The sequence below is a fragment of the Hyposmocoma kahamanoa genome, unplaced genomic scaffold (genome assembly GCF_003589595.1).
Source record: "Hyposmocoma kahamanoa isolate Upper Pololo Valley unplaced genomic scaffold, ASM358959v1 88, whole genome shotgun sequence".
Taxonomy (NCBI): Eukaryota; Metazoa; Arthropoda; class Insecta; order Lepidoptera; family Cosmopterigidae; genus Hyposmocoma; species Hyposmocoma kahamanoa.
The window spans coordinates 19,715,617-19,737,665 of NW_020654466.1; the positions used below are offsets into that span (position 1 = coordinate 19,715,617).

General features: G+C 35.5%; 1 protein-coding gene across 4 annotated transcripts in view; it reads left to right on the forward strand.

The window, feature by feature from the left end:
• Positions 1–22,049, forward strand: part of LOC113235571 (G-protein coupled receptor Mth2-like) — a 24,663-nt gene that overhangs the window by 311 nt on the left and 2,303 nt on the right. Inside the window, exons 2-6 of one of the 4 annotated variants that reach the window (XM_026471313.1) lie at positions 12,840–12,918; positions 16,461–16,639; positions 16,755–16,923; positions 17,516–17,701; positions 20,556–20,655. In XM_026471313.1, the coding sequence (XP_026327098.1) occupies positions 12,840–12,918; positions 16,461–16,639; positions 16,755–16,923; positions 17,516–17,701; positions 20,556–20,616 (674 nt within the window). In that variant the 3' untranslated portion in view covers positions 20,617–20,655. Of the gene's footprint in view, positions 1–12,839; positions 12,919–16,460; positions 16,640–16,754; positions 16,924–17,515; positions 17,706–17,907; positions 18,126–20,555; positions 20,656–22,049 lie in introns of those variants that run through there. The other 3 variants (XM_026471311.1, XM_026471314.1, XM_026471312.1) reach the window with 3 other exon arrangements.

Below are 22,049 nucleotides of genomic sequence, written 5' to 3' on the forward strand. Positions count from 1 at the left end.
TTTTTTTTATATTATGCGATTATTCGGACGTTTGTGAACCTATTTCGTCGATTATTTTTTTGTTGGAAAGGGGTGTCTCAGTAGTCGTCCCATTCAAAGCTGAAGAAAATACCCCACCCCTAACGGTGGCAAATTACCCCTAATTAATCCGGTTTATTGGATTTTACTCACTTTCTATTAACCGATTTGAATAAAACTTGGCAAATAAATGTAACAAATACAGCGAAAGCGGTTAAGTAACTTTTTAGAAAAAGATTTTTTTAAAGACTTTTTTCATTTTTTTTATACAAAAAAAAATGTTTCGTTTCCTATTTGTAACAATCGCGAAAGTCTAGAAACTTTAATCAGCTAATCGTTAACTCTAGATACGATATTACAAGTTGACTCTCCAGAAGCACACCATTTTTGCTAAATTCGATAAATGTACCGTTGAATTCCTGCAAAATTACCGTTTTAAATGTAAATCCGTTGGCTGCTTCACCAGGGACTATAATAACCATTTTAAGTTTAAAAAAAATCGCTCATTGTGAAAGAGTTCGTCCGGGGAAGTACTGCTACCTTACCTATATCTGCCGGCAAGCGGTAATGTGATCATTATTGCGTTCCAGTTTTGACGGGATAGGGTGCTGGTGAAATTACAGGCACATGGGACTTGTCAACTTATGTCTCAGGATGACAGGCGCAGTGGCTGTGCCCCTCAGATCTTTAAGATTTAAAGCTCTGAGTGGCACTGCAACTGGTATGGCGTATAGCTTACCATCACGCGTACGACTAGTGCACAGAAAAAGACTAAAGTCTTAACTCTCTTTCCATCCAGATATCTCTTATAACACTTTGTCCATAAAAAAACTCCCCTCTTTTTGCATCCGTGGTTAAAAATATCATTGAATTAGTCTATCAATAGACGATTCAGGTATTTTAGAATGAACAGGATGTTATATGAGCTCATATTAATTTATTTTCTCAATTTTATGGGCGAGTTATGTTACTGGTAACTGCTTGTTAGTCTTATGTTTATCAGATATTGTGCGGAAGTAAATTTAAATATAATGATGACCATGCACAAGAAACTTTGATATCTATTTAACAAATAACTATTACGTGGTCAATGATTTTCCATAATTACAGGCAGACCGTTGTAAGCAACGTGTTTCACAATGCTTTGTAGGTACATCAAATTGATAGTTTTTCTATTTATAAGGAAGATGTATTGATACAATGTAAGATGCCTACGGAAGAATCAACTCTAAATCAATTATCATCTTATTTACAACAATCGACTCCAAAGATGACTTGATTGGCCTTAACTAGCGGTTTTTGTTTTGTTAAAAACACTCAATTAACGTTGTTCGTTAGTAAAGCCTGTCGGTCATTGTCATCGTTTTTATTAAATACTTCGCTGGCAACAATCAACAATGTTAGAGTGAGGAAGCTAGTTTATATCTTATTGATTAAATTATTCATTGGTGTATTCATCCTGCTTAAATATGTAAAATGCCTATGAATACAAAGTACTTATTATTGATTCAACTCTACCGCTCATTCGTAAGGCAGATTTCCCTGAGAAAACTGAGCAAGATGCTCTAGGGATTGCTCTTTGTAAATATACCTTAGAATACATTGATCATCTACAATATTTATTTCAAACATCTTAGATTGAGAATACCTGCAGGGATTAAACGGGTCACTGCAATAGATTTTTGTCATCCAAGTAGAAGCTGTTTAATAACCTTAAGTCATTGACTTACAAATAAATGGACGACGGGTCTAATACAAAAACCACGAAAAAAATGTCCCAAGTCAACCTATTTAAACGTAGTGACATGTAAAGGAATATGAAAAAGCTAAAACGTTGAATTTAAATTATAATGTCATCGCAGTACTGTCTAATTTTGCTTGCTTCGCTGTCAGTTGAACAAACGAAGACTAAAGCGTGAATGACGCTCTGTATACGATTTTAACGCCCTATGAGTTCGGACACTTTTTAGCGCGGACCCGACGTCCATATAATTGTAAGTCAATGCCTTAAGTACAAAGTTTTTGTTTCACTATGAATCTTGTTATACAAGCGTATACATAGTTTTTGGATGAATTTTAATTTTATGATTTTAAATGAATTTGTGACTTTGTGAAGATGACTGCCAAGAACATCTAGTTTATTTTTATTCCTTGTATTAATGTTATGGCTGTCACTATTATTTTTTTTGTTATTGACATTAGTGTAAGACGATTTTTCATAAAAAAAAACATTATTCTTCTTAACATAAATTACATTTCAGAAACGTTCTGTGACGCTAGTGTAAGAATGTTAATCTCTATAAACTTATATCTTAGAGACACTCCGGGGACCAGATAGTAAATTGCCCTAATCACACATTTCTGCAGTACAAGGTTTTATTAATGTCGGCAATATTACTCCAAAGCAAAATGCTGTATAAACTTTAATTTAATGTTAAACGTCGCGATTTCGCGATTGGCAGATTAGCGGTTTAATAAACCGTACAACATTATGAATGAGACATTAAAAAACACTTAATAGAAAATTGAAATCTGTATAAAGCACGAGTTCGATCGTGTATGAGGTACTGCTGCACCTTTGGGACGACTCTGCTCATTATCAGTTAGCTGCCTTAGACTCGGTGGAGCGAAAAGAAAAAAAAAGAATTATTAACAACAACTCTCTTGTGGAGTCGAAGTTACAAAATCTTGACCATCGCAGAAAAGTAGCCTGCTTGTCGGTTTTCTATCGGATACATTTCGGGTAGTGTGCGTAGGAACTTTTCAGTTTAGTTCCACCCTGACCGTTCCTCCGTCAGTCGACTAGAAGGTCCAGAACACTCCATGCTTATGTCTGAAGCGCTTTACTTCCTCCTTTCTGATACGTACTGCAAAGGAATGAAATAGGTACTCTACCTTTATCTGTGTTTCCCGAAAAGTACAATTTGGGTTCTTCAAGGCTAGAGTGAATAGATATTTTTTATCACATTGTCTATCATATCAAGTGAGATTGTGGCCAAGCTCAAATTCTGAATTTGATCAGATGCCCATTGGAAATTGAAAATTGGATATTTTTTGCTTTAAATAAGGTAGTTAAAATTTAATATATTTGTAACTATAGGTTAGAATAGGGTCGGAGACAGGTCTTCGATGCTGCCGTTTATTGTGTTTCTATGCGTTATCAGCGTGAGACGTAGAGAGCGCTTCGTTTAATAGTCTCCCACAGTGGTGCTGAAGAAAACAGTCGCTGGTAGGTTCGCGGTAGTGTGCAATTGAGATCTCACCGGCAAGCGACGGGGTGAAAGACCGTCAGGTTTTAGTCGGTACGAGTCCGACGTAACCCTTGCATCCTCGGGCGGAGAATATCCATAAGGATTTCCTGCTGAAAAAAGGTTCTTGTCACTCCGCTCTAAAGCGTTAAGGTAAAACAAAAAAAAAATCAAAGTAACATTTTAGAGACAGGGGTGAAACCCCTGTCTAATACTTTATTTCACAACAATGGATTTTCCAGCAAGACTTAGCACCAGCCTATAAGGCTAAATCGATAAAAGCACAGCAAATACTTCTTTAAATAAAATTTTCCGGACTTCATCGCGGCGGAAGAATGACTACCCTCTAGTCTTGATCTTAACCCACTTGGCTATTTATTCTCTGTGGACTGAATTGGCTCTGTGCCAAAAGTCCCATCCAAACTTGGATTCTCTAAAGCGGGCCCTCATCAAAGAAGCGAATGGAAACCCACTGGAGAAGATTCGTGGCGCGACCCCAGATTGGCCAGAATTTTTAAGAGCTTGTATTAATAGTTTCATTTTAAGTAATAATTGCTGGTAGTTGTTGTCCATAAGCCTATTCATAATTATCTGAAAATTTAAAAAATATAACTTAATTCTTTAAATTTTTAAGTAATTTTTAGTTCGTCTCAAAACTTATGAACACGCGAAGTACACTCGAATATTAAATAATACTTCATGATAATATTATATTCAAACATTATAATATTCAAATATTATATTTGAATAAGAAAAATTGCCACCTATATTAGTAAGAGAAACCTAACCTGAAAATTACTTATTTATTTGTTTACTATTGCAGCATCTATTGGTACATAACACCGCATTATGTATTCAGAGATATTGCGTTTTTTCCTTGATCATTAATTTTACAAAATCGTAGTATCATTGTAATAAATCTTGGTGTTGCAATTGTACTGTAATTTCACACGTTGCAGTTGTAAGCCTATTTATGTTTAATTGTGTTTAATTGTTCATCCGCATTATTCTTTTTGTTGTAAACTATTCCTTCATTATTTTTTTCCAATGTAGGGTTTCTATAACCCGTATGTTATTAATAAATCGACGATCGAAATAAAGAGTACACAGTTTTCACTTGTTCGCTGTTCGCTGTATGCACCAGACTCATTTGCGATTATCCATATTTACATATATGGCTAACGGTTCCTTAGGTATTCCCATAGATATAGGAAAAAAGGGCTGTTTCTAAGTTAGTTTTCCACTCTTTAGTGGAATTCCTTGCCTGCAGACTTATTCCCCGAACGCTCTAATATATTACTTTGTTATTTGAATGGTTACGACCATTGACTTACAAATAAATGACAGTACTGCGATGACATTACAATTTCAATTCAACGTTTTAGCTTTTTCATATTCCTTTACATGTCACTACGTTTAAATAGGTTGACTTGGGACATTTTTTTCGTGGTTTTTGTATTAGACCCGTCGTCCATTTATTTGTAAGTCAATGGGTGCACCACATTCCATAGTCAAGTTCGAATTTCAAAAACCTTTTCCACGCTAGTGTGCAAAAAACGCTTCTGCGCGCAGATTTCTTATAAGAAAGAAAGCCTTTCCGAGCTAGTGAGGCGAAAAATAAATTATTGTGTAGGTATCTTTATATATTATTGTATATTAATAATGCTAAACGCATATAAGTTCCAAAAAGCTCAATTTTTTCGTTATTTATGAAAAAGAACATAGAAAATGTTAACTAATATATTTTTCTTAATTATATATTTTTCTTAACCATAGTTATTTTTCTTAAATATAGCCGAATAGATTTTTCTACTATGCTTCAGTGGACAATAGGTGTAACCACCAACTTACCGTCAACGGATGTAACGTAATATTGTTTCACAATTCTGTCTTATAGTGTAACAAAAGAAGTCCCACATAAGCAGAAAATGAATGGCTAACCTTTGATTATATTTTAAGAACAAAAGACTATCGTTGCGACGCGTTGGCGCCGAAGTCTGAAAGATAATCCAGAGGTATAGAAACTAGCAAATTGTTTTACCTTCAATGAAAATAAAAATAGACGAATAGAAAAGTTACACCGTCATTTGTTTCCATTTAGAACCGTTTGAATGAAACTGCGTACTAAAGTAATTTGAATTGAAAATCTTAATTCAAATTAATGAATGTTCTAGAGATTTCTTTTTGTGTTCTCTAATTGAATCAAACGAGATTTTATTAGAGCTAATCTTGCCGGTTCCATTACAATTGCTGCTGACATTGTCGGTGGCGCAACGGTTTGTATTGTGGGAGCTAATTGAGGAGGTCTTGGGTTTGATTCCTGGCAGACCAATTTGGGAAATTCATTATTCCAGGTTTTGGGTCTAGATGTTCTGGACCCAAGAATTCGCAGGCTTGGGACTAAGTAATTAGTATGATTTTGTAGCATATCATTATCTATTATTGTATAGCATTATTAGTAGGCTAGTAGAGAATAATTACGTTGTATATTGCATTTTATGGAGTGTTTTTTATAATATAAAGTGACATGACGAACATGTCGTACGCCTGATGGTAAGCTGCACGCCTGTCCTGGCTTTAAATCGTAAAGACCTGAGGGGCACTGCCACTGCGCCTGCCTCCCTGAGACATAAATTGACAAGTACCATGCACCTGTAATTTCAAAGCACATTTACCCTTCAATACCGGAACCCAGCAATGCTAACATTACTACTTGGCGGCAGAAACAGGTAAGGTGGCAGTACTTTCCTGGTCGAAATCTTTCACAAGGAGCGGCGCACTTTAGCAGCAGTAGAGGTGTTATAGTGCGCCAGGCGCAGGTTGACGCGCCGCCCGCCGCTTGCTGCATCTACACTTTCATTTTTTATTCAAAGAAATGTAACCTTATCGTGTAGAAGATAAAGTTTAGTTCGTTCTAATGCATCGCGTCGCATCGACTGGCTGCGGCGATTTAAGGCGACCTTATAGTATGACGGATATTTTGTTTTTGTTGAAAATAATAACGGCGGGCGAATTGCTCAAGCGTAATGGTGTTTGTTTTTTGGAATTGTTTGTGTCAGTGAGTTTGTGTTTTTGTTGTTTTTTTCTGTGGTTAAGTCAATGAGTTAATACAATACCAATGCGCTAAATAGGCTGGATGGATTGGAATTTTCTTTGGCTTTTCTTTTGAACAATTTGTTTATCTATACTTAATTTGTAACTTCTAATTTATTGTCCTAGGAATTATATAAAAGGTCTTTCAGTTAGTCGTGGCGGTCCGCGACCATGGGACCTGTGAAGGGCGCGAAACGTAGAATTGTTTAAAAAAACACATATATTCGATTTACTTCGGAAAAAATAGTTTCATTTCCTATATATAACAATCGCAAAAACCTAAAAACTTGGTAGATATTTTTATGTACAATTTTTAATTACAGTAAACGAATAAGGAAAACCTCATTTAACATTTTAATCGAGAATTCTCAAAGATCGTTTTGCGGTTTTTCTCTGTCATAAAATTCCCAAGCTTTCGTGTTTTACACAAGGTCATGTTGGTAGGTGTGTTATGCATAAAAGGGCCTATGTTATGATAATTACTCTATGTACATAATACTTTTTTATTATTTTGGCATATCGTGGTTTGCAATTTTTGAAATCTTAAAACGGGCTTTTTTATGATATCTAGTGACGGAACAGTAAGCGACACGCCTGTCAATAACAGTTGTAATATCGCTGAGAGCTTAAAAGTCCCATGTGCTTGTAATTTCACCAGCACCCTTACCCTTCAAAATGGGAACGCAGTAATGTTGGTGGTAAGGTGGTAATACTTGCCTGGAAGAATTCTTTCACAAGGGGCTCTATTGCTACCATCTATTTAGGCTATACATATTTACTTGTAACTTACAAAGTTGTAAGTTTACGGTTTGGTTATTTGGCTAATTGTTATTATAGTTTACCGACATACGTACGTCGTCCACAAACGTGTTGACTGTACATAATGAGTAGCGGCGGTAACCGCTAGTTGCGTACAACACGTGAGCGTAGTGTTGGGTCAAAAATTTCCACTTTGAAAAAATTATAATTTTCCGGATATTTTTCCTATACTATTGCACATTTGACGTTGACACCTGTCAAAAGTGATGTTACTGAACGAAAACGATGGAGCCAATGAAAGGTCTTTTTTCGCTGTTGTACAATCATTTTAAATCTGGATTTTCTTCAACTTGCTTTTATCTGTACTGTTTTATTTTATTATTCACGCTAAATAAAACTTAAAAATATATTTATAAATGAAGTACATAATTATCTTCCAATTATATTTTTCCAAAATTTTGTAACTTTTCCGAATAAATTTCCACTATTTGAAATTTTTCGGAAAATTGCACAACAATAGGTGACCGTGCCCACAGCTCCTGTACCTAACAGGACATTAGGGAAGGAGCTGTGTAGGGATCTCTCACCCAAGGCACTAGCCTTTTGAGCACCAGATGAAGTCTGCGTAAACGGACTGATCTGAGGTCAGGTTTTGACTGAACAAGGTCAGGGACCTGTGGGCTTGCTTGCACAGGTAATAGTGCCCTTCTCATATAACTAAGAGGTTGATAAGGAGAGGCACTATAAACAAAACTTAAGTAGATAAATACACACACAATAATTATTTATGGAGTTCGCACATCGGTCTTTACATTTTCTTGGGCTTTTGGCAACTGGATGTCAACATTAAAATTACATATTAGGCTGTTAATGACATCATTGTAACACCTACCTTATTTATATTGCTTAATATTATCATGTATTTATTTAAAACACTTTATTAGAACAGTTTTTGCTTATTTTTAAATGGCGTTCGACTTAGGCGTGGAATTTCCTAACTAGGCTAAGTGTAACATGTTTTTTCTTGTAATTATCACATCACAATTAACCTATTGCTGCCCACTGCTGGATGTAGGTTTTTTTTATTGAAAAACTAAGTACGTAAGTGAAATTAAGTAGAGTAGAGACAGCAACGTTGAGGTGAATTGGGCATGTAGAGCAGATGGATGTAAGAAGAATTACAAAACAGATTTATGATGCGAATGTGGATGGGAGGGTTTTAAGAAAACGTTTCAGAAAAACTTACATTGACCAGATTAGTGATGTCCTCAAAAAGGCTGGAATCCGAAGTGACAAGAGTAAAAGAAGTTGTATGAAGCGGGTAGTTGATATGTGTGAGGCTAGAAAATTGTGTTAGGATAGTGTAAGGTGGCGTTCGTAGTCTCTGTCTACTCCTACTGTGGGACAAGGGCATGAGCTTATGTACATATGCATGTAAGTACGCATTTGACCTCAATCTCACCTGATGGAAAGTGACGATGGGGTCGGCAACACTGAGACAGAAGTTAACAAGTCTCATGTGCCTGTTATTTCACCAGTACCCTTCACAACTGGAACGCAATAATGGTCACATTACTGCTTGGCAGCAGAAATAAATAAAAATAAATATTAGACAACACCACATACGTTGCTCCGATCCCAAAGCAAATGACTAAAGCACTTGTGTTATGGAAATCGGAAACAGCGATGGTACCACAAACACTCAGACCCGAGACTATATGGAAAAGTTACTTTTCTACATTGACTCGGCCGGGGATCAAACCGATGACCTCGGAGATGGTGTCGCCACACCATGAAAACGTACGATCTATTTAAATACTTTTTATTTTTATGTGAAAGTAAAATGTGATGAACCATTAAAAGTCATGGAACAAAAGTTGTTGTTTATGATTTTATATAAAAAAAAAATGTTATAAAATAAAATTAGACGACATTTTTACCCAAAAAGCGTTTTTCATTGCAAATGATATTTTAAACTATAACGGACAAGGACACGTCGATATTTCTATTTATTTTTTTACTTTTATTTTTATTTCGATATATTTCTAATATAAGTTTATCGTTAGCTCTACTGCTTTTGTATAAATTGGTGTAACCGAGAGAATCAATATTAAAAAATCATAACGCAAACAACCCCACTTGTTATCGAAACCGATATAGTACGTTACAATTACGTCGTTTACAATTAACAAAGTGGCAAAAAATGTTTTGTACCTTGTTGCGTATTTTTAATCGCAAGTGTTACCGGCCTCAAAAATCTTTAGATAGAGATAGCGAACATATTGTAAGCGCCAAAAATTCATATCCACAGTTTAAAAAAATTTCCTGTTACAGAATGGTTACGAAATTCAATATTATATATTAAAACTAAATTTAATATCCCATTTATATGTAGAAATATTAAAAGAACCCTGTCCTGTAAAATTTGTTGTACAATAAAATTCAAGAGACGAAGCAGACGCCTCTAATAAATTACATTGCAAATATATTTTAGTGTGAAACTGAAGTGGTACCATGCGACGGAAATAACTGGCCGCATGATAATTTCGTAAGTTCTTTGATACACTCTAGGAGGTATGCGATTTTGTAGTCGTTTGATGGATGACGAATAATTCATCGACTTTATTATGTATTTATATATAACTTGGATAACGACTTAATTAACAGTATTATTATTTGTGTCAAATAGACACAAGTCGATGAGTCGAAATCAACAAGTGGCGTGCGTGCAAAGTACCTCTAAGTGGATAATTGTTTATTTTTTGAATAAAACTGGACACGTGGCTACTGTTGCTTTGGAGAATCGTTGTACCATGAATAGTGATTGGTACACGACCATTTGTTTCCCGGAAGTTATTGACGAATTCCGTAAAAATGAACGTAAACGCCGTATCATCGTGTACCACGATAATGCCAGTTCTCACACAGCCAGACAGACAAATGAATTTTTGAAGGTGAACAACGTTGACGTTATGAGCCATCCCGCATACAGTCCTGACCTGGCACCTTGTGACTTTTACTTATTTCCAAAAATGAAGAACCAGTTACGCGGTCAACGATTTTCATCACCTGTAGAGGCTGTCGAAGAGTATGAAAAATATGTTTCAGAGATTGTCACGGAGGAGTGGCATAAATGTTTTCAAAATTGGTTCATTCGTATGAAAAAGTGCATTAACGCTAACGGAGAATAATTTGAGAAACAATAAATTCATTTCTGACCATTTATAGTATTTTTTTCTTAGTCGTTCCGGAAAATTATAGTGCGCCCCGTGTATATAATATTAGATTATTAACTTTTTATATTCATAAGTAAACTTAACTATGTAAATAAACAACGTAAGTGTAGTATGGTAACATTAATCAGTATTTCTTTTGTTGCATTGTTGAGTTGTTGTTTTACGCACAACAGGAAAACTGCTAAAAGAAGTTTTGATGGAAAGCGAAAGCTATACCACAAAGACGTAATCATGTCATAATACACTTTTATGTATTATTTATGTTACTTAACTATAGCAAAATTGAAATTATCGTATTAACATTGTGTTTTTATTAATTTTTGTTAAACGTTTTCCCTAATTTTGCAAATAAAAGTTACACAATAGAAAAATAATATCATTCTCGAAATCAACATAAAAATCGGAAAAAACTAACCCAACGGCTTATCAATATATTTTTTTGCGAACCTGTTTCATTTACCCAACGATCAAGAAATAAACTTTCAATAAGTGTCGCAGGCGCATCGTGGACAGAATCGAATTATGTCAAGTGCGAATTTCGAAATTACACAGTAATACAATCGATTAGAGGCAAATTCACGGTAGCGGTGATGAGAATTATGAGAAACATGTGGTTTTCTGAAAATAATTTGTAAGAAAATAACATTAGTGTTTTAAGAAGTAAGTATCGCAGTAGGTGAATCATGATTTTTATATTATATATTTGAAGAAGCAACATTGGAAATGGTACTGTTCGGATTTAATAAAGCTTATAAGATATTTGTTCTTTTTTTAACAAACCTACGTTTCGGACAACGTGTCTCACAGTCGGTCGTGATCATAGGACCAAATTTGTAATCATTGAAACGTAACTACCGCGTTTGCGTTAAGATTTTTATTTAGATCTTAATTATATGCTTAGTTATAAAGTTTAAATTAAAATCTTAACGCAAACGAGATGGTTGAAAACTTACACTAAGGCCCTTGCGAAAGAGGTCGTCTAGGAAACACTGCTACCTTGCTGCCAGTGCCCTGAGGCATAAGTTGACAAGATTTTTTGACCGGCTTAAGTGTGTACACTCCCTTCTTCTCAAAAGATATACGGATAAATCGAATCGTACCTAAATAATATTTGGCGAACTGTTTAAAATCGGGATTTTAGTAGCAGTAGAACTCCCTGTGAACGAGTACGTTCAGGGAAGTACTGCCACCTTATCTATTTCTGGCGCCAAACAGTAACGTTGTTTTGAAGGGTGAGGGCGTTGATGAAATTACAAGCATATGGGACTTGTCAACTTATGTCTCACAGTGACGGTGCGCCCGTCATTGCAGCCGTCGTGGCAGTGCCAATTAGATCTTTATTATTTACTGCAACTGTTATGGACATAAGTGTCGCTTATTGCCAGGCTCACGACTTATTCGTCCCGTCACCTGGAATCAGGAATAAAATACAGTCTAGCAATCGTGATAATCTAAGAACTATATTCATAGATTACGTTAAAATTAATAAATCTTACTTATTTTCAATTTATGGTTACAACAACAGCAACGCTGTCCATAGTAAGAGAAAATTCTATTGTTTATTTTGTAATATATTTCGTTATTTTTAATAAAAGTAGTTAGTATAGTTAGTTTTTTGTTATTAATCATTCTTAATTTTATTTAAATAATGTAGAGTTTTCTTATTGAATTATTTATAATTTTACTTTAATAATGAATATGTTTTAGTAAAGTAAGGACATAGTGCCCTCAGAATGTTGCAGTGCCCCCACGGGGTGTTACATGTCAAGTACTATTAACATAAGATCACCTTATATATAGCCATGTAACTTACAAATATAGAATATGAATATGAATAAAGGAATAAATGCGCATTTGACATTCCACCTGTCGTATCTACGGCATACACAATGCTTGCCATCGTGGTGAAATTTGCCAGTCCGCTTAAGGTACTCGCCAATTGTTGCCCAGGGTGTGCCAGATGTACAGAAAAAGAATCGTAAGTCATGCGGGGAGGCTCCTTTCGTGCACCCCAAATCACCAATCAACTCACATGATGGAAAGTGACGATGAGGTCAATGATAGAGCATGTATACCTAAATATTTCCCTTATTATATATTCTCATTTACTTTTTTTTATGATACTAAGTGACAGTCGCGCGCCTGATGGAAAGCGACACGCCTGCCCATAACAGTTGCAGTGCAACACAGAGCTTTAAATCGGAAAGATCTGAAGGGCTGCCACTGCTCCTGTTACCTTGAGACAAAAAGTTTGAAGTATAAGTGTGCCTGTAGTTTCATCAGCACACTTATACTTCAAAATCGGAACGCAGTAATGCTCATATTACTGCTTCGAAGTAGAAATAGGTAAGGTGACAGTAGGTACCCTTGACGAACTCTTTCACAAGGAGCTCTACTTCTAGGTACTACTTGTGAAAAGAAACAAGTTATAGCGGTCACTGGCGGAAATGGGAAGTATCTAAGTGAATATTTCTATTTGTTTCAGCTTTCGTCATCTACTTCTTCCTATTGTCCGCCTTCTTCTGGATGAACGTGATGTCCTTCGATATTTGGTGGACGTTCAGGTAAATACTATAATATTGTATTACTACTCATTTGTTTGTTAAAGTTAAGGCTCTAATTACACTTATTTGAAGATGTAAATATTACAGACATACATTTTTTTCCATCAATATTACAAATAAGATCTTTGTAATACCATTGACTAAGTTTCCAAATATAGTGGGTACGATGTGATTGCGTCAACAAATATTATAGACAGTAGTCTAAGAATATTTGTTGACGCAATCGCATCTTAGAAGTGTCTAAGGAGCAATTTTCGCACATGTCAATTAAAAACAATGGCGCTTTGTGGCGAAAAATCGTGTATAGTGTAAATGAGCAATATGGAGTGCGAAAAATTAAAAACGACGAAAAAATACGGTGAGTGAGGTCATTATTAGTCATACTAATGGGTGGCTACGTAAAGACGGTTGAACTACGGCCACCAAAATGAAAGTGTCAATATTTAAAAATAGAGAAACCGTAAGTTGTAAACAACAAGGTCCATTTCGAAATATTTAAATCGCAACTCACCTTTTCAATCACCTTGACATATGAATAATTAAGAAATGTTAACTCTTTAGACTTTTGTGACGATTAATGCTTTATTTCAAACTTTAAAACATTCTAACTTAGGGATTTGTTATCTACAGACCAAAGAGTCTCAGTCTCTGAGCAAATTTTTCGTCTATACATTGGTATAGACGAAAAAGTTTCCCGCAGATAATACAAAAGACGGTGATTTTGACTTACTTTTTCTTCATCGCTTTCGTCATTGCTAAACTTTCCCTACCTATTTCTGCCGCCAAGCAGTAATGTCAGCATTACTGTGTTCCGGTTTTGAAGGGTAAGGTTGTTGGTGAAATTACAGGCACATAGGACATGTCAACTTATGTCTCAGGGTGTCGGGCGCAGTGGGAATATCCTTTGCAATTTAAAGCTCTGCGTGGCACTGCAACTGTTATGGACAGGCGTATCGCGTACCACCACCAGGCGCACGACTTGTTCGTCCCGCTACTTGGTATCATAAAAGTATTTTATTTTGGTCGTGTGCCTACTAGAGGGCAACCGATCTCTACAAGGGCTAAAGCCGGCGCTGAGTGGGCCATGCATATTTATTATCATACCGCCCACCGCTGGGCTCTGACGTAATGGGTTAATAGTCCGCCTTAGTTGGGCTAACGACTTGACACGATTTCTTTCATAGGTTGTATGATGTAGACTTCACCTTTAGCAATAAGTATTCGTAATAAGCATTCGCATATAGAAATTAGTCACAGATACGTGCTACCTCAGAGACTCAAACCATCGACATCGGCCTATAAATTGATCTTTTCTAATACACAGTGAATTCTAAGTTTCGTAAAAAACATAATGCTAGAAGTATCTACTTCTTAGTATTTATACACAGTGTGTCATACGACTTCCGTGGTCGAGTGGCTTGCATGTTTTCATGGTGTCGCCATCTCTGAGGTTCCGCGTTCGATCCCCAGCCGGGTCAATGTAGAAAAATAACTTTTCTATAAATTGTATCGGGTGTAGGTATTTGTGGTACCGTTGTAACGACGTACCGAGCCAGTGCGTTGCAACGTCGCAATGCTATCATTTCAACGCACCAAGTGCTACACGAGCAATGCTCTATGTGACGTGTAGTTCTAATTTATCTGTACTACAATGCGGCGTCTCCGATCAGGCAGTCGCAACGCCACGTAACGCATCGTGTGAGTGTGACAACGTTCTAAACTGGGCAAAAAACAAAGTCTAAATGCAGAGAGCGCAGGTACCGATCCGGTTTTTATAAATACAATTTACATAATGTTGTTCATTAAATTAGACTGTATTTTTAAAAAGCAGTTTTAGCCAATATACACAGCAATTGCCGTTCTCGTGTTGTAGTCGTGTGCCATTCTCGTATTCGACTGTGAATGATTTGCAATTAGCATTAACATAATGATCCTTATTAATTAAACATTGATTAATTACCAATAACATAGAATTAAAGAACCCCACACGACCATGACTCGTGTAGTTTAATGGGTTTAATCGTATTAATCATTTATTAAATTAACCTGGTATTACCTAAGTAGTTTGAAATTAGTAAAATCATTACTATTTTTTAACCGACTTCAAAAAAGGAAGAAGTTCTCAATTCGACAGTATGTTTTTTTATGTGTGTACGCGGTAACGGAAAGAGGTGCCTCAGTAGTGGTCCCATTTCAATTTGAAGAAAATATTGCACCTGTAAGGGTGGCAAACTAAGGGATGAATGACTTTTGAGATCGGTCTTTCATTCTAGCGTGTGAGAAATTTAGACTAGGCGTATTCAACTAATTACAGATATTTTCGGCTTGTGAAATTGGCTTGTAAGAAAAATAAATTCAATCACTAACGATCAAAATTACCTTACTAAGGGCCGTATTCTAGAACTATACTCAATGCTCAAATCAGGATTTGAGTATGGTTTAAAGCACTCGAAGTCATACTCAAGTCCCTGCCATTAGGGTCGTATTTCCAGTGCTTGAAATCATACCCAGACCCTGACTTGAGCATTGAGTAGAGATCTGGAATACGACCCTCAAACTACCATGGAAACGACTATACACATTTTAATTTTTAATCTGCAATTTTTGCATTTGCATGGACCTTTCAAAACCGGAACACAGCAATGCTCACGTCACCGCTTGGCGGCAGAAATAGATAAAGGACAGTACTTCCCCGGATGGAATCTTTCACAAAGAGCTCTACTGCTAATAGAGTATTTAATTCATTCGAAACGTGATCTACAATCCCCTATAAGCGGTTTTTTTATATATTATTTAATTTCAGTTTTATTGTTAAGCAAAATCAGCGGAATTTACATTTTTCAAAGGAAAAAAAAAATTGGGTGAACTAAACATGGTCTGACACAATCTCGCAAGGTACCAAAATGCTAATGCGATTACGGATTAATATTGAGATTTCTAAGAACACAATGATTATCACATAGCTATTATAACTGCCTTCATAATTACATCGAGTATAGTCATTCTGTGTTAAACATATCAATATGCAAAAAAACATAAAGTATTGCCAAGATTAAAAGCCTTGAAATAAAGAAATTGAAACTTGAAGGATAAAATACACAGTATTAAAAAATTAATAAAGTGTGCGGCATTAGCGAGAAATCAAAGAAATCTGACCTTTCCTAAAAGGTGGATAGGTTAGGTTATTAACCGTTGGGGTTAAATATTCCACTACTAATCGTGCTAACATGAATATTGAAGAACCTGACAAGTTTGTGGCTTGAAACAATGCTTTTAACTTGATTATTTTTACATAAAACTGAACGCATAAATTAAAACTATGAGTATCAAGTATTTTTTTTATAGTTTTTCAATGTATTCCACTATTTTGAAACATTCCACTTAAGTCCTAATACAGGGTAACGTTTATATGTACTTTATAAGATTAAGGCGGCATGCGTCTGTGAAGAACTTGGTGAACCATCTCAAGATGTTTACCTTTCTTATGAAACATGTGAAAATAGCATCTTTTTTTAAAAACGAAATCTCAATCTGATTTTCAGTGGTAAACGAGGGCTGTCCTTGGAGAAGTTGTCAACACGCGCACGATTCTGCGCATACGCAACGTACGCGTTCGGCGTGCCGACTGCGTTGACTGTCACCATGGCTGCGCTCGAATTCTCCGGCCTTCCTGCTCATCCTTTGCTGCCCAACATTAAGCAACAAGGATGTTTCTTGTTTGGTAAGTTTACATTATTGCACTAAATGGACTGTTGAAGTTCGGACTTATTTTATTTGACTATTCGAGACAACATCTTGATATGCAAATTTTAAATCGTAAACCATCTACTTTTCAGGAAAGAGCAGATTGTTATATTTGTACTTGCCCATGTTACTGCTGTGCGTGGCGAACTTGGTATTCTTCATTTTAACGGCTGTCAAGATAGCTCAAATCAAGCATCAGACTTCCGTGCTTAAGTCGAAGGAGAGTTCCATGCACGATCAGCACCGAAATGATAAACAGAGGTGAGATCACTTTCTGCCTATGTGCACCATAAGGCACAGATCCATTTTCGAGATGGTATAGCAAAGGACCCTTAGGCATCTATACGGCAAATACACAGCTGCTTCCTTAATGCCGCAGGAAATCGTCGCGACATCGTGCTCGTGTTTAACTCATGTTTATCTTTTATTCAGATCAGTCGTAACGTTAAATGTTAAAACCTGCTGAAGCATCCCGAACGCTGCCGAAGCATCCCGAAGCTTGATATCCATTAGCTTACCGAGGTTTTGTTTTCGTAGCTAAGAACATTTCAAATATAATGTAGACGCTATAGACGAAACTGGATATGTGAATATATTGCTAGTAATTAGTTACCTAAAACTCCCCTGCTATGCCGTCCCACCAGAAAGTGTCGGGCGTTACTGTATCACCATACCATACCAACTATTATTTTTAAAAGAGATTATAAGTAAATCTGGTACCTGGAAGAAACTGGTCGATTTTATTTCCATTTCTCATTATATTTTAATTACTTTCTGCAACACACTGTAAAGTTACATACGATGGTTCCATTTAATAATATTGCTTTATCAATGTTTTAAATGTAACTTCCAGACTCACTCTTTACATCAAGCTTTTCATCGTGATGGGTGTCAACTGGATCCTCGAAGTTGTCAGTGCGCTATATCCTCAGCACGCTCACATTTGGCGCTACATGGATGCGTACAACGTGCTCATTGGCCTGATCATCTTCATAATTTTCGTCTGCAAGCGTAAGATCTTCAGACTTATGAAGAAAAGGTTGGTTCGTATTAATTGATTGTTATGGATCATTATTGAGATGTTAGTTGTATCGTATTGAAGCATTGTGGGTTTGTATGTTGCTTTCCAACAAACTTGCAATTTTTCTTTTAACCGTTCATTATATTCTGTCAAGATTTAATGATATCTTATAGGTTGGGTTCATAAAGGGTAAACTATAAAGTGAAATTAAATTTCGTATCCAGGATCGAAGAACGAATGCATCGGCGCAAAAGTGACGATGACTTAAGAAATAGGAGCCTCAAAACTAATTGGAGAATCTGTGCAAACCAAAGAGTCAGTCTTGACACCATAAGGACCACGGCTGATAATGACAGTCTTAAGAATAAAACTACTGAATGCTAACAATTATATCTAGTCACTATAGGAAAAAAATGTGATATAGTTTACGACATAAACATTAAGACGAAATGACAGCTATACGTCAGTGAAATGACAGCTATCCACTGAGAATGCGGAATATCCGAGTTCATGAGTAATTTAACGAATGAAATTGAGACACAGAAATACTTATACAATAAATTATTGTATATTCAAGAAAATCAAGCAGACAAGTACTGTCAGACAAGTGGACTAGACTATTGATTACACTGTTTCTTCAAAACATTAAGTTATCTTGAAACAATCTGAAAATTATGGGAATTGTTTGCCTGCTAGTTAAAAGAAGACAGATCAGACGAAGATGAATGAAAGAGGTACAGATATAAGAAAAATAAATAATGCAAGGAAATTGGCAAAGGTGTGGATTAAAACAACTGGACGGCTAAGCTATCTAATGAATACTAAACCTGCTGTAGTGAATGTATTATCAATTGTGTTATTTAACAATTATTACTTTGGTAAATAACCTGGAGTTACGTACTAAACGTATTATGGACTTGTATATACCAGAAATGGTATCGCAATTATGTCTATTGGCAATGCAAAACTAACGGTGCACGACTAACCTATGAACTTTGAACTTTTCAGTAGATTAGAGGTGAAAATTACTGGGCACTAAACTTTTAAAGGCATTGGTTCAAATTGCACTACTAAAATATTTAAAATATGAAACGCTTATAAACAACAACGACTTTATAAATTACTTGGTTGTAAAGAAGAATTTTGAAGTATTATTGTTTTGCGAATTGGTACCATGGTTGCGTGGGCCTTGAAGCGTGTGAGGTAGATACTTAAAATCAGCACATAGACCCATGGAGTGTTTATTAAGGAACAGGAGAGAAAATTTTATTGACATTTCTTTAATAACAATCAAATAAAACTGATTGTGATGAACGTAGTGAAAAATGAAATTAATGCGGAATTTTAAGTTTTTTTTATCGAGGGAAATTTAGTCAATCGTGTTTCAGGTCCCTCATTTCACAACCGGTATCTTCTGTTTTCAGTATCAATAAAAAAAAAAACAAGTTGAATTCCTTTTATAATGTCAAAAATCGGATTTCACGTGTAGTAAAATTTTTACGTCTATCTACACCTTAAGAATATTGGGATAAGTAGGTACTAAAATCATGACAAATTTTTTGTCGCAAAATCGGTGGTTGTGTGAACTTCTACAACTAATCTTGACATACGGAAAATGTCAGCCAACGTTCAAAAATCAAAAAGAAATGGCGACGTACTGACTGTGCGTTATATAAATCATAGGTTCTCAAACTTTTTGACTCACAGCCCACTTAGGCAAGATGAAAAAATTATAACGCGCCCTGGACAGCATCAACGCTCTCCAATTGCTTCCAAGGTCCCTACCGCCCCTACCCCCTAGGACTCTTCAGCGCCCACTGGACGGCGGTAGGGAGCACTTTGAGAAACTATGTTATAAGTGAACCATTTTCGTTCCTTGAGAACTCAATGTCGAAAATTATGATGTATTATGTACCATATGTAATTTTATAAAAATTGGTCAATTAGTTTTCGAGCTAGCTACTTTTAAAATTGTCGGAGAGATCGTGATCAAAACTACGTAAGCAAATCCCTAAACCACTCTAATTGTAAGTAAAACAAACTTCAAATATTCGCTTTTAAACTTTTGCATTGCATTATAATACAGTTAGTATACTAACAATGTAAACGGGGATAAACGCAATAAAATCTTTTAATATGCACTTTTTTGAACTTCGCCCCATTTTTAATGCATGATTTTGGTGGAATAACTTATTGTAGATAGGAATTCAGAGTTCAATCACTAAATGCTGCTTGCCTTTGTGTTACGTCTCTCTTTGTTTTGTGATTGTTTTTGTGGGCGTAACAAACAGAGATCGGCGTAGGTAGTGTACATTTACCTAATCTTCCGGTAATACACATTCTGTGGATGGGTAATTTTCAGGTTAGGGTTTTCAACCTAACTTTGGTGGCAAATTTTATTATCTAAATATTCTTAATCTAAATATTATCATGAAGTATTACTTAATATTTAAGATAATATACTTAAATACTTAAATCCTAAAAATTGCCACCGAAATTAGGTAGAGAAAACTTACCTGAAAATTACCCGGATAATACCTTCCTTTGATATTCTGGAATGCTTAAAAACAAACGAAAAAAAAACATAGTTTTATTTTTACCTGCAAATTACAAAACTCTGCTTCGAAATAATAAAATAATAAAATTAAAAATTAAAAAAAGTATAAAATTAAATACTTTGCAATAATTTCGGGATTATTTGATGGCGGTATAATCCACTCTATGTGTAACACTTCCTTCAAATATTTGTAAATATACGCTGCTCATTCCAATCACTAGTAATAAAGTATAAACATGAATATTAAAATTAATTGATGCAACTTCTACAACCTATCTCAGGTTACTGAATGAGTCTATTGAACATTGTTTACAGGGTGGAGAAGACACAAACACAAGCACATTTCCCTCTCGTAACGTCTCGTACCAAACACTAATTATGGTGTCAACAGAGGTAGGAGAGTTTATAAAAATAGGTATGTGTCAATAAATTTTTAATCGACTAAAGCAAACAGTCGTCATTCTTAAATTGTCAGCACCAATACAACGTTGGAAACATAACAATTTAGTTGTCATGACACTTGCGCCAACAGTACGCGGAGATCCGGAAACTTGAGCTCAGTCGCCAGTTTCGGTTGAGTGTTATGGTCGTGTCAATTATCTCGCACAAAATACCTCGAAAATCCAGGAAAATTGCCTTATTTTTGAAGTGCAAAAATGTTGGGCGCACCTATAATATTATCCATGGTGATGTGTCATGTCATCGTTAAGTCTTAGTTTATATTATTTATCTTACAGGCAGCTTACTGACGTCAAGACAGCCAGAACCGTTTACTTCAGTTACTTTCACAGTATAATTGTCATACAGTAAAATATAGAAACGATTTTTATTTTGCAGAAGTGTGCGGTTAGAGCAATATATAAATTACTATGTACCTCACTTAGGGAGATTTTTAAGGACATTGGCACATTGACCACTGTATCATAGTTTCTTTTCAATTGTATACTTTTTGTGCGTTTGAATAATGAATTGTATAACAAACGGAGTGACGTACACAATTTTAATAATAGACATAAATGGAAGCTCGTATTACCGAAGTTAAGACTTCAGAGGGTTCTCGGTTCTTTTGTGGGGCAAGAAATTCAGTATTATAATAAGATTCCAAAAGCTGTTTTGGACTTATCCTTTAATAAGTTCAATAATCATGTAAAGGCAACTCTACTAAAGAGAGGATATTATTCTGTTAGGGATTATATAGACGATAAGACAGTATGGTCTTAAAAATTGTGGAAATGTGACAATTCTAACTGTAATTTGCTTACCTACGAAATAAAGATAATTTAGAATTTTGATTTTATAATTTTTTTGGAGTAAATCTAAAATGTTACGCTTGTAATAGGTTGCTGTACCCCTTACATAAATTAGACCATATTGTGTTTCAACTATATTTCTATGTATCAATTTAAGATATTTTTTGTGTTAACATTTCATGACGATAGACGTATCGAGCGATAAAAGGGCTGTGACATAAAGACAGACGTGATAAAATTATGACAGCTCCAGTTTGACATAATATCGTAATTATGCGAATTCCCTATGAAAATCGGACTTAAATATTTTCATTGCACTGTATTTTTTAAATTAAAATATTTATTTTGTGCGATGATTTGTTTTGTTTTCTTTTGTTTATCATTAGTTTCAGTTTAAGTTCGTTGCAGGAATGCAATGAGAAAAACATGTGGGATAATTACGTTACACGCTTCATGGTCACCGGTTGGCTGGCCAGCGGCAGTTGACGCCTTTAACCTAATTTTCTTGATATTGTAGGGTACATTCTAGTTAAGATAAATATGTAACGTGATGTAGGGT